Here is a 13,299-nt window from a genome sequence, read left to right as displayed (position 1 = left end):
ATGGGAGGATGTCTCAAACCTCTTGTCAAATGCATGGATTATTATTATTATCATTATTATTGTTATTACTTCTGTTGTTTTTTTGTGTGTTTGTTTAAAGGATTAGGACTGTAGGTGTGAGTGACATTGGCTGAGTCAGGTTACCGAGCTCGGCAGTGTGAGGGAAGGTCTGAATTTGTAAGTCTGACGCTGAAGTGACACAACGACTGAAGTGCTCGGGTAGGATTAATGAAGATGGCAGCCGCCATTGATTTAAATCTCTCGACAAGTTCTCCTGCTGATGCTCAGCACTTCTAATGCAAAGACTGATCTAATTTATTTAGCAAAAAGAAGCCGAGAGATAAGAATAAAAACTGTTAAAATTAATCACATTCCTTAGTAACAGTTTGCTCCAGAAAAGTGCCCCTGATGGCGAAACAAGCTCTTTAAGAGGAAGAATAAAAGCATGTAATCCGATTAGGTTTCGCACAAGTAAACTGTCCTGCTAGGCATTTTTCAGTGCAATGAACAATAAAAGATCAAAGAGTTTCAGCATGCATTTCGGAGTTTTGCCAAATTCCTCACCCACATTAATCTGGGCTCTCACTCCCTCGCCTCTTACAACTAAGGGACGAAGAACGTGAGCCAAATTTATTTACCCTATCCAAGTATTTGAATGAGATGAAACATAAATTAAAATGATTTGTGGTTTAGTGTCATGCCATATTATGCAGCATTTAAATATGGAACAGAGGGATATCTGGTGATGAATGTTTATTTGGCTTTGACTACATTTCTGAGTAATTTCCACGTGTTTAACATCATCCCTGCTCCCACCTCCTGAGCCAATAAAGGGTATTGCAGACCACTGTAGCCCAATCCCCTGACCAATGGTAAGCTGGTATTACATGTGCATGTTTGTTTGGCTCAATACAAAGTGACTCCCCTCCGAGGACGATATCACTCAAATGTCTGGAAACTCATCACTATGCTTAAGAGTATCCAAAATAGACTTTAGGTGTTTAGGTGTTTAGTTTCACATATGCATGCCACTGATATATCAATATTTCTGTCTCTGGAATGGAATGAGTACTGTCTTCCTGGAGCAATGCACCCTACTTATTACCTGAATTTCAGCATTGCATTGAAAACACTGATGGCAAACTTCCTGCTGCTTGTCCAGGTTGGACTATCTTACCCATTAGAACTTTGGCTGCAGGATTAGCAGTAGCATGTTGCTAAGTAATCATCCTACCTAGTAGATTGGTTACTAGAAACTAGCCTTAGTTGCGCCTAGTAACTAGTCTACCCTTCCAAGTCCAGCCATTGAGCCATGTTGACTAGTCTATCATCATCAACGTCCTGGAAAACTGAGAACCCACCTGGCTCAGGAATTAGACAATCGAGATTGTCACCAAGGGTTGACTCGATTGCGGAATCCCATTGTCAAACATGTATCTTTGAGTCAGTTCAGTTCAAAGGAGATCCCCAGTTATCTATTCCACTCAGGAAGATAGACATAGTAGATTATGAGATCTAACGCCAATAATTTGAAATGTCAAGCATGGATTTATTTCACAAAGATTAAAATCCTGTACGTGAGGAAGGGAAACATTTATGTGGATGCACGTCTGAACTTACTGATTCCAACGGTGGAGACAATCTTGATGGCGATGTCTGGAACTGCACACGGCATGAATATTGGTTCCAGTATATATTGCCCAAAGGCTAGCGATATCACAGCAATACTTGCAGGACTGTCGGAAAAAAGCACAATAAATTAAATTCTGCTCACCTTTGAGAAGATCATTAAAGAGCCAGCGACCCAAGATTTCACGTAATCTTAGTATTGAGACCATTGTCTTAAAACTCAAGAATGTTGCATTTTTTTTTAATTCAGTCTTAATTCAGAAGTGAAGGAAATGAAATAATAATGATAATTATTATATTATCGTAAAGTGTCTTTCATGTCAGGAGGACATCTCAAAGCGCTTCTCAAGATATGGTGTGAAGTGTAATGGCTACGTTTTGTTGTGGGCGAACAGAGCAGGCAATTTACGCAGGGATGTTTGTTTGGTATTGTGGAGTTTAGCATGCTAAATGTCTTGCTTAGAATTTCATTAGACTGAACTGCTCAGGAGCATCACATATATTTGTAACATATGGAAGTGAGGGTCAGATAATACCATAAAACATGAAATAAATCTATCATCAAGCCAAACCCCCTGCATCTTTTAGCTCTGCAAGACTTCATTCTCTGCTGCTCTGTACAGTGCATAAAGAGGGAGCCACTGATTTTATTCCATATTTTGCCAGCTTTATTTTGCCGGAAACAAGCATTGTGTGAATAGTGACAAAACCAGCTGATAATTCTATTTTGAAAATGAAGTAATTGATTTACATTTACAAAGCTCATTGTGCACTCACTTCAGTGGAATGGATGTAGAGGAGTGCTGAAGGATATGAAGATGTTTTTCAGAGGTGACTGCAGTTTTTTTAACTAATTCATGTTGGTATGGATTTGAGAATCATCCAGGCTAATCACTTCTAAGTTCTAGCATTTTTCATTTGTGGTACAGTTACTGTACTATTATTTGTAGTTCCAATTTCTAGCACCTGCCGTCAATATTACTTTTCATTAGTAGTTCTTACGTGACACCATTTATCACTAATAGAGGCTTTCTATTAAAAATATCACAATAATACTACAATAATAGTACTTTGAACTTGCCAACTTACCAATAATAATGCAGTACTTTCTATTAATAATGCTTATTATTACTAGGAATATTCCTTTACTGGTACTTTCTATTACAAGCACCTGCTTCTACCCTAAAGTTCTTCAAACCTAAAGCTAGCCAATTCAGGTACAATACCAGATCCCACGCAAATTTGAGACAATTGCCTACATTGTTTTTCAACTGGATATTGTGGGATAAGGAGCCATTCAAGCTGAATAAGGATAAGGATGATAGGCTTGTGGAGCCTGGTGCAAGATAGGACACAAGCTGGAAAGTGTGCAAACTGTGCAGGGAAGAGTTGGAGAGACCAATGAGCAGTGCAATCAGGCTTGGACGTCATGAAAGACGTCAATAGTATAAGATAAACATGCAGAGTGGAACAGTTTTCACTCAATGTGATAATGACACATCACTATACAAGTATAATGAATCTCTGAACAACACAATTGAGTGCCTCAATTAAAGAGTAATGCACTTTTCACATTGATTCCAGGCAATTCCCACATTCAATCATTGCTAATATTTTAGTACAACACTGGTTTGACTTGAGGTTAACTGCCTTTGATTTTGAGTTGAGCTCTGCTCCAGGATTGAACCAACCAGTGCAAACAGATGTGCAAGTGGAGACCTGTAGCTCTGTGGTTAGAGCACTCGCCTTGCAAGCGAGACACTTGCAGGCAGGCAGGAGGAAACCTTGGACAAGTTTCCTTACTCCACACGCCTGATAATAATCCCTCCAAAACAAAACAATAATAAATTGGTCATTTTCAATCCACGACTGTTTGTGGGACACTGCTGGGTGCAATTGGTTGCCGCGTTTCGCCCACAAATATACGGTCAATTCACTTTGCAGTCTATTCTGTGAAGCGCTTTGAGACGTCTAGAAGACGTCAAAAAGCACCATATCAAGTCCAAGGTTTATTATTATTATTATGTAGGAACTGTTGTTACCACAAGTGATGTAACAAAACTTATACACCCTCAAAAAGGGTTCAAAAGTTTCTGACCACACTTCAAAATATTTTTATTACTGTTTGGCATGCTGGCTGCACTCCTATTTCTAATAAGTAAACTAAAAAGCACAATGTTCAGTGCTGGGAACTTGAACTCTGCACGTGCATTTAATTAGAAATAGAGAGTGAGAGAGAGAGTGTGAGAGAGTGTAAGAGAGAGTGTGCGAGAGAGAATGTGAGATAGCGAGATAGATTGTGAGAAAGAGTGTGTGAGAGTGAGTGCCAGAAAGTGTCTTAGATGATAATAATAATTTAGTCACTGAATTCATGACTGTTTGTGGGTCACTGCTCTGTGCAATTGGCTGCAGTGTTTCACTCACAAACCACACAGTCACTACACTTTACAGTATATCCTGTGAAACAATAGTCTCAACAACATGATAAGGCGCTATATCAAATGCAAGGATTATTATTTTTTATTATTAGTTGTAGCAGCCTGGCTCAGTGGTAGCACCTTTGCCTCTGAGTCAGAAGATTTTGGGGTTGAAGACCCACATTGTGACTTATAATCACATCATCCAAGCTGACACTCCATTGCAGAGCTGGGGGTGCACCACATTGACGCAAGTACAGATGAGATGTTAACCAATGTTTAACCAATGTCCTGTCTACCTTTTCAGGTGGGTGTTAAAGATCCCATGGCACTATTTGAAAACAGAAGGGAGTTTCTCCCAGTGTCCTGGACCACAATCCCCAAAACTAAAATTGGTCATTTGCTTTATGGCTGTTTGTGTGCGAAAACTGGCTGTCTGGTTTCACTCCAAAAATACAGTCAAAACTACTTTGCAGTATATCCTGTGAAGAGCTTTGAGACATCTCAATGACTTGATAAGGTGCTATATCAAATGCAAGGATTATTATTATTAGTTACAAACACCCAGAATGTTCTGTGAACTTAGCCACAGGCAAGCGAAACTTGCAGTGACTAATGCAATTTTGGTGTTCCGTTACAAATCGCTTTCATACTGCAAGCGATGTCACATCACTCCTGTAATGTAACTAGGGCATTAAGCAGGAAGCTAGATCTATTTAGGATGCAATCCGTAATTAATCACTTCAATAATCAGAAGAATGTTGGGATGTCAACGTAATGAATTGCTACAGCCCGAATCACTAATGATCCAGTTGAAAATATTAATACTTTAAGAGTGAACCCCTCACCCCAAAAGAGACCAAAGTGGCATTGCAGCTTTCTAATCAGTCAATGCTCCCATCTTTTATTTTCTGGGCTGCCGTGAATTTAAGAAAACAAGGACTTGGATGTCGGAGACTTGTTGTATCAGTGCTGGCAATTCCCCCAGTGAAATTGCTTTTTAAAAAATTGCTGTTGCAAAACATCCCTTCTCTTCCACAACCTATCTATCAATTTGCTCTCCCCCCTCAAAGACTGTCTGATTTTAATATAAATGACTAAGGTAGAATTCCCGACATAATATGGGGAGCAGGAACAGGGACAATCATAGGAACATAGGAACAGGAGTAGGCAATCAGTCCCTTGAGCCTGTTCCACTGTTCTATAGATCATGGCTGATCTGTACCTCAATTCCAATTGCCCATCCTTGCGCCATATCCCTTGATATCCTTAGCTAACAGAAATCTATCCACCTCAGTCTTGAATCAAATGCAATAATGGTAGGTCACACTGAGTGCGCAAATACTAAAATCCTTTGCAACTCACCTGGGCTGTGAACTTTCTCCATGTGGTCTTTAGTGCTATAATATTTCAGTCCAATGTACCGGGCACATGGTTGTAATGCTAATCTCTTTTAATGTGCTGATGGTCGACACATGAAAAACAAACCCATGCTGGAAGAATGGATCTGCTAGATATCATTATTGACCTCCAATAAAAATTGTTTTTTTCTTGCATGGAATTGCTTCATATATATACCCAACAGACCAATAGAATGATCCCAATGTTCTACTTTAACAGTCACTGTTATATGGACATCAATAGGAAGAGCTGATTATCTTCCTATCTTGAGCAATATTATTTTGCGGTCAATAGGTGGTGTCACCGGTAATATTAAAACTCAGAAATATCTTTCATTGCATGTTCTACATTAAGATATTTCTTTGGGTATAACCTTCCACTGGATCCTTTGGAGTGTGCATTCCCTGTTCTATTTGCTCAAGGATTTGCAAAAAAGAAACATGAAGCAACTGATGACAACAAATTAAATTATTGCGAGAAACAACAGTGGGTTAAACTTTGGGTCATTGCAAAAGGATGTCTGAAGTATCTTGAATGAAGCTCCACCTGAAGCATTGAACTGAAATTCTTTAAGGCAATTGCCACCGCAGCTATCACACAATCACAAGATTGGTTTGGTCTTTTGGCCCATTTGATCTCATCCTTCCAGTTTACCAACCGTACCATTCTCCTATCACAGCATCAAATTATTTTTTAAATGATTCCAGTGCCCTGGCCTCAATCACCCTTCCTGGTAACCTACTTCAACCATTAATTATCCTCTGGGTAAAGAAATACTTCTCTTTGCAAAGCCAAACATATACCCTCATACCTAATTATTTATAGCTCATTCCTCTAATATTGTGAATTGTCCTCTTGCTCTCCTCTAGCCTGCGTCTAGAGCATGGATAACCCTTTTCTGTCGTAGTAATCAGAACTATATGCAATACTCTGGGTGTGTCCTGAGCAGAACACTATTATTGCTTCAGTATGACTTCAGTATGATGGGAATCTGTAGTATTTGAAACTGTTGTTTGAGTCATGAAAGCTAAAGTGAGCCGCTCATTAAACAACATCAAGCAAACATTCTTACTCAATAACAGAAGATTTGTGCAAATTAGCAGTCAATTAAGAGACTTCCGCACATCAATTACTAATTACTTATGTGCTTAAAAGTTTAATCAATACAATGAACTGCAAATTAAAGCTTACATTTACGACTATTTTGTACAATTTTTCCCAGTTTTCTGCTCGAGTTTATATTTCTCAACAATGATACTAGTTTTAACATCCATTGAAATAGCATGCCTTTGGAGAAAAGTTTGATTTACATATTTCAGTAGCATTTAATACTTTATATTGAGAATATTTCCTCTGTTGCATTACCTTTAAATTTAAGTAGCCTTCTAATACATTTGTGTGTGACTAGACCTGTATTTGAGAGGAAGGGGAATCAATGACTAAACAATGCCAATGACTTTACTTAACGGCATTCTCCCTCTTTATAAAAGGTCACCAATGATCCCAGCCAATTATGGACTGGAGTCCTAATAAAGATATTGAGGTGGTATAAAGAACTTCAGTGGTGTGATGCAATTTGGCTATGTCATCTCCGAGATGTTCACTGTTGCCAAGCTTTCTTTGCCACTCTGCCCACGTTAATTAAGATTTGTCTGTCTGTGGTCTCTGCATAGGCATGAGAGAATCCTGTGCTGCTGTTAATGGGGGGGGGGAGGGAGAAAAGGGAGGGATTAAACACATTAATTTGTTTCAACAATGCCAGCGTTGACACTATTCAGCAGTAGCACACCAGGAATAATAACTTGCCCTGGCCTCTTTAATGATATCTTTGAAACTGACAGCTGAAACAATTGCACTCCAACTCAAAAGTGGTGAGGAAAAGCTATAAAAATATTCCGAAGATGAACATAAGGAACAATGTAAAAGGGCACCGAAAAGAGCAGGGAGATAGCTATTAGATTGTACCTATTAGATAGCTAAAATGGGGCAGCTTACACCAGTATAGGTTTGATGGGCTGAATGGTTTCCTTCTAGGGGACAGCTATAGACATGGTAGTCATTTTACTGACCTTGAAAGAGTAAAAGGCTGACCATCACAAAAGGCTTGCTTCTGAATCAACAATCATAATAAAAATAACAATAATTCTTGCATTTGATAATAATAATCGTTGCATTTGATATAGCTCTTTTCATGTCTTCTAGACGTCGCAAAGCACTTCACAGAATATGCCGTTAAGTGAATTGACTGTATACTTGTGGGTGAAACGTGACAGCCAATTGCGCACAGCAATGTCCCACAAACAGTCGTGGACTGAAAATGACCTATTTATTATTGCTTTTGTTTTGGAGAGGGATTATTATTTGATGTAGTGCCTCATTCGGAGTCCTGTAGCTCAGTGGTTGAGCACTCGCTTTGCAAGCTAGAGACCTGAGTTCAATTCCAGGCAGGGCGAAACCTTGGGCAAGTTTCCTTACTCCACACGCCTAATAATAATCCTCCAAAACCAAAAACAATAATAAATTGGTCATTTTCAATCCACGACTGTTTGTGGGACATTGCTGTGCGCAATTGGCTGCCGCGTTCGCCCACAAATATACAGTCAATTCACTTTACAGTGTGTTCTGTGAAGCGCTTTGGGACGTCCTCCCGACGTGAAAAGCGCTATATCAAATGCAAGGATTATTATTATTATTATTATTATTATCACATTATTGCGATGTCCCAAAATGGATCACAGGATATATTGTAAAACGGATTGATTTTGGATTTTGTGGGCGAAATGCGGCAGTCAATTGCTCATAGCAATGTCCCACAAACAGCCATGGAATAACTGACCATTTGGAGGATTGTTAGCCAGGACACTGGGAGAAACTCCCTTCTCTTTTCCAATAGTGCCAAGGGATCTTCAGCATTCACCTGAACAGGCAGAAGGGACTTTGGTTTAACGTCTCATCTAAAGAACTGCAACTCCGACAATGCAACACACCCCCAGCACTGCATTGGAGTGTCAGCCAAGACTATGTGATTTTAAATCCCGGCATGGGACTTGAACCCACAATCTTCTGATTCAGAGGTGAGAGTGCTACCTACTGTACTAGGCTGACACACAATAATGGCAGGTCCAGGGAAGGGAGAGGTGCTCCATTTCCAGCACCACCGTGGGCCAGTCAGTAATTTAATACATTGACTGGGTGCTTTTATCAGTGATCCATTTATCAGTACCATTGGTGTTATTTAGTATATCAGCTCTAACAACTTTTTTTTTAACCCTACTGTATTTTGTTTAATCAAACTGAGTCACAAGCCAGGAGCCATAATAAGGAGATTTTCAGGCTATTTGGATTGCAACATAGATTTTTTCAGCACAGAAGGAGTCCATTCAACTATTTGTTCACATGTGTGCAATTGCCATCTCTGTTTTAAAACCTTTGTTTTAATTAATTCCACATTCAAAGAATCCAGAAGAGCAAAATATCCCACTAAAGGTGCAAACCCCTGATATAAGTCAGAACTCAACCCCTTGATAATGAGCATATATAAGAGATTTTCAATTGTGTATGATTCATATGAATTTGAATATTAACATAAATGCAGTTTGCAGACCGGAACATTGTTTGAAGTTTTATACTAGGCAGGAAAAAAAATGCATTTGTCCCTGTTCCTCATTTCTAGCTCTGATCGCAACCTCCCCGGGCTCTCTCCCAAAGTCAATGAACCAGTACTCAACCTTAGCATTAAATTCGATCCACAGCTTTCCTTCCTCACATTCGGTCCTTGACAAGACTGCTTTTCTTTGCCACATTGCCTGCTTCGGGTTCCTATCTCATATAAAATGCTGCTGAAGACTTCATTCATGTTTTTCATGTTTGCCTGCATACTGACCCAGACCAAACTCCGTACTCCCATCTCATCACTTCTGGCCAGGCTCCACTGGCTCCTCATCAGCAAATAGATTGACTTCAAGATCCTCATACTCTTGTTCAAATCCCTTCACTCCCTTGATCCTCCCTACCTTTCCGACCTCCGCCCTCCCCAATTCACCACCTGGCACCTCCGCTCGACTGGCACCGGCCTCCTGCTTATACATCGCACCATCCGCTCCTCCATTGGAAGTCAAGCATTCAGCCACTACGCTCCGAAACCTTCAATCCCTCCGCCTTGCCCCCTCTCGCCCCTTTTTCAAATCCCACCTGAAAACCTTCCTTTTTGACTGTGTTTACGGTCATCTCCCCACCGGCTCAGAGTCAGGCTCTGCTACTGTTAAGAGCTCTGAGATGCTACCCTGTGTGGTGGGCGCTATATAAGTTGTTGTTGTTATTCCAACTGCCCTCATCCTCACCTGAACTAAACACTTCTTGCCAATTAACCCAGTTCTCACCAGACTCCACTGGTCCCCTGGTTCCCAATGGACCAATTTCAAGGACAGTCTACCTCCTCCCTATCTCTGTGATCTTCTTCTACTCCATTCTTCTGTTCATCTCTTCTGTTTGGCAAACTTGGGCCTGCTGCGTGTCCTCTGTCCCATCATCGATGATTGCACATTTTGGAACTCATCCCCCTCTACCTCTCTGCCTCGTCCTCCCTCTTTTTCTACCTCATTGACTGTGCCTACGGTCACCTTGCCTTCCCCCACCTCCCTTGCTCGGCAATGACACTGTCCTTGTGAAGGACAGTGAAGGGCGCTATAAAAATGTAAATTGTTGTTTGGAATGTAAGCACTGAGGGTCTGGAAATCTACTCACCGTATGACGATCAATTCCACCCAGAGCATGACAAAAGCAGTGAGTGGCCCAAAGGCTTCTAGTATGTAGATATAATGACCCCCGGATTTTTTTATACTCGTCCCTAGTTCAGCGTACGATAGTGCTCCTGTCAAAAGAAAGGAACAAAGAAAAAAAAATAAACAAGTTACACTTCGAAGATTCTTACAATCCCTTGACCTTTTTAATGGTTCCTCCACCCTATTCCCACAACTCCCATTTTATAAACTTGCTGACTCAACAGGTACTGGCCATCTTCAAGTACCTTAACCAAGCAGCAGTTCCTGATGTTTGAGACTATCATAATAATAAATAATCCTTGCGTTTGCTACAGCGCCTTATCATATCTTCGAGACGTCTCAAAGTGCTTCACAGAATATAATGTAAAGTGAATTGACTTTATATTTTGTGGGCAAAACGTGGCAGCCAATTGCGAAGAGCAGTGTCCCACAAACAGTCGTGGATTGTGTGACCAAATTATTTTTATTTATTTTGAATAAATTATTACTCCCGGAAAAGTGATCCACCGATTGACTAACAACTGGGTTCCTACTTACTGCTAGGTAAACAGGCGAGTGGAGTAAGGAAACTTGCCCACCATTCAACCTGCTGGGAATCAAACTAAGGGCCTCTCGTTTGCGAGGCGAGCGCTCTAACTACTAAGCTACAGGACTCCACTTGACTATGAGTGTCAGTAGTCTATATGGTGGGGGGTGAGGGGTGGGAGTGGATCATGTTTGGCCCAATTCTCTTTCCCTGAAGTAAACACATAAAACACATAAATCCAATGGATCAATTTTAAGGTTACCCTGGCTCCTCCTTCTCTTTGTGATCTTCTGCTTTTGAAGCGCTTTAATACCTTTTGACGTTCTAAGCACTATATCAGATGCAAGAATTATTATGTCCCCTCTCTAATCTAGCTCATGACAATTATTGGCTTATGCCAATTATGGGAGCAAACCTGTTATTAAGGGTTATTAGAGCTCAGGTTTGTTTGTTTCCAACAGTGGGTTCTTGTGGAATACTTACAGCTTCTGTCGTGAGCAGCCAGTTTCCCACATTAGAAATATTGTCAGTCATGTTTCCTATGCTAAGTATATTTTTTAAACTCTGTTTTTACATACCATTGAGAGTTAGACTCAGATGACTGAACTATAAAGGGGATGCCTGTATATTGCTCCCACAGCCTCGGTTCACATCAATTAATCAAGCACGGACAAAGATTTAAACCTTTCAGTATAAGTGCATATCTTTCAGAATAAAATAGTGCAAAGATTGCATTGAAAATGACAATTCAATACTTCTGGAGGCACTGGTGAATTATTCTCTTCAAAAAGTGAGTGTAATGATAATAATAATCCTTGCATTTGATGAAGCACCTTTTCACGTCTTTGAGTCGTCTCAAAGGGCTTCATAGAATATACTGCAAAGTGAATTGACTGAATATTTTGTGGCGAAATGAAGCAGCCAATTGTGCACAGCAGTGTTCCACAAACAGTCGTGGATTGATAGACCATATTTTTTTTTGAAGGGATTATTACCCTGGAAAAGCAACCCGCAAATTGATTAACAATCGGGTTCCTACTTACTGCCAGGTAAACAGAGGCGTGTGTAGTTAGGAAATTTGTCCAACATTTCGCTCTGCCTGGAAATCAAACCCAGATCCTCTCACTTGAGGCGAGTGCTCTCCCTACAAAGCTAGAGGACTCCACCCTCTTTTACCAGTCACATGCTCAACACTGTGCATTTGCTTCCATCACAGTGCTCCGAGTTTGCACTTGCTTCTGAGATTTTGTGCTGTGGAACAAATATCGGACAGTTTTGTGTTGCAGTGTGTTGCAGCCCAATAACACGCCCTCAAATACTTCTCAGTGTGTTTTCAGCACAGAATTGCAGAAGGTAATTATGCAATTTAGAAGTCTTCAGCCCAGCATCATTACATTTGTAGAACTCATTCCCAGCAAGGGACTCCAGAGCGTGATTGAAGGGTGCAAGGCATGTGGATAGCGATAATCAAAATTATTATTGAATTTTTTTGTGTTTCTGGGAAATGGAAAGGTCACCAGTAGAAAATATCTCCCCAGGGCTGACTAATGGACCCCGTGCAAGGTTAGTCGGATATTCAGAAGTTTCGCTCAGTTACCTTCAGTGACAGTGAGAAATTTCACATTGGCAGTGAGTGGACAGACAGCATCGACATTGCTGCCCTTGTCAATGGCAGAACCCACCATCCACACAGACTGTTAAATGTTCAGGAACCGGTTATTCTGCAGGTGCTTTGCTGAAGGCAACCCTGCTAAATTATTACCAACATAACTAGGTTAGGTGATCAGTTGGTCAGATTTTGTCGAGCACAGCTATCCTGTTCTGGAAATTCTTTCAGTACACAGTACCTGAGCTGGGGTAGATGTTGACAACTGTTTTCAAACAGTCTGCTGTTTGGTTTGCCTACAAAATACACAGTGACTATACTTTTCTGTGAAGCGATTTGAGATGTTCCCCCAACATGACATATATTTTTCTGTACTATATTTAATGCAAGGTGTATTATTTCACTATTATTATTTTTATGGATAGGAAGTATATGATTGCTTCTGTTGAGAGACCAAAAAGGTCATTCAGTCCATTGAAGCTCATACGTAATCTTTCATCTAAGTTCAGCCACTCAAATAGAGAACAAAGGCACTAAAGATCTTTGGTTTTACTTGGAATAAAAACTACTGAAGATGGAACATGTGACTCTTGATGTCATCTGAAGCCTCACACCCATGCACACACACCTTGGATTACTATTGAGGCATCTCCTATCTAGCTAATATTCTATACACATTGTCCAATAATTTACCATTATAAACATTATTTTTAATACCTGCCTCTTGTTGCCAATCACCTTCAGCCTCTACATCAATTTTGTCAGTCTGTGCATTGAGAAGGAAACTCAAAACAAAGCAATTTTTTTCTTTTGTTTCCCTTTCTCTAAAGCTGGGTACATTGAATATCTATAATGGGAAGTCCCATAAAGCAACCAGATGTATGTCATTCCGACCTGAGAAAATTCCAATGTGTCCCTGTGGAGCTGCTGCAGATTGGC

General features: G+C 40.3%; 1 protein-coding gene across 1 annotated transcript in view; it reads right to left on the bottom strand.

Annotated features, from left to right (window-relative positions):
- The window catches only part of slc7a11 (solute carrier family 7 member 11), a 90,060-nt gene that overhangs the window by 65,448 nt on the left and 11,313 nt on the right, over window positions 1-13,299 (bottom strand). Inside the window, exons 2-3 of the mRNA XM_007897739.2 lie at window positions 10,191-10,317; window positions 1,621-1,736 (exon numbers count right to left, since the gene is read on the bottom strand). Of these exons, the coding sequence (XP_007895930.1) occupies window positions 1,621-1,736; window positions 10,191-10,317 (243 nt within the window). The remainder of the gene's footprint in view (window positions 1-1,620; window positions 1,737-10,190; window positions 10,318-13,299) is intronic.

This window comes from Callorhinchus milii, unplaced genomic scaffold, assembly GCF_018977255.1.
Source record: "Callorhinchus milii isolate IMCB2004 unplaced genomic scaffold, IMCB_Cmil_1.0 Scaffold1, whole genome shotgun sequence".
NCBI lineage: Eukaryota > Metazoa > Chordata > Chondrichthyes > Chimaeriformes > Callorhinchidae > Callorhinchus > Callorhinchus milii.
The sequence above is the reverse complement of the archived record's forward strand: the minus strand, read 5'-3'. Positions and strand labels throughout refer to the sequence as shown.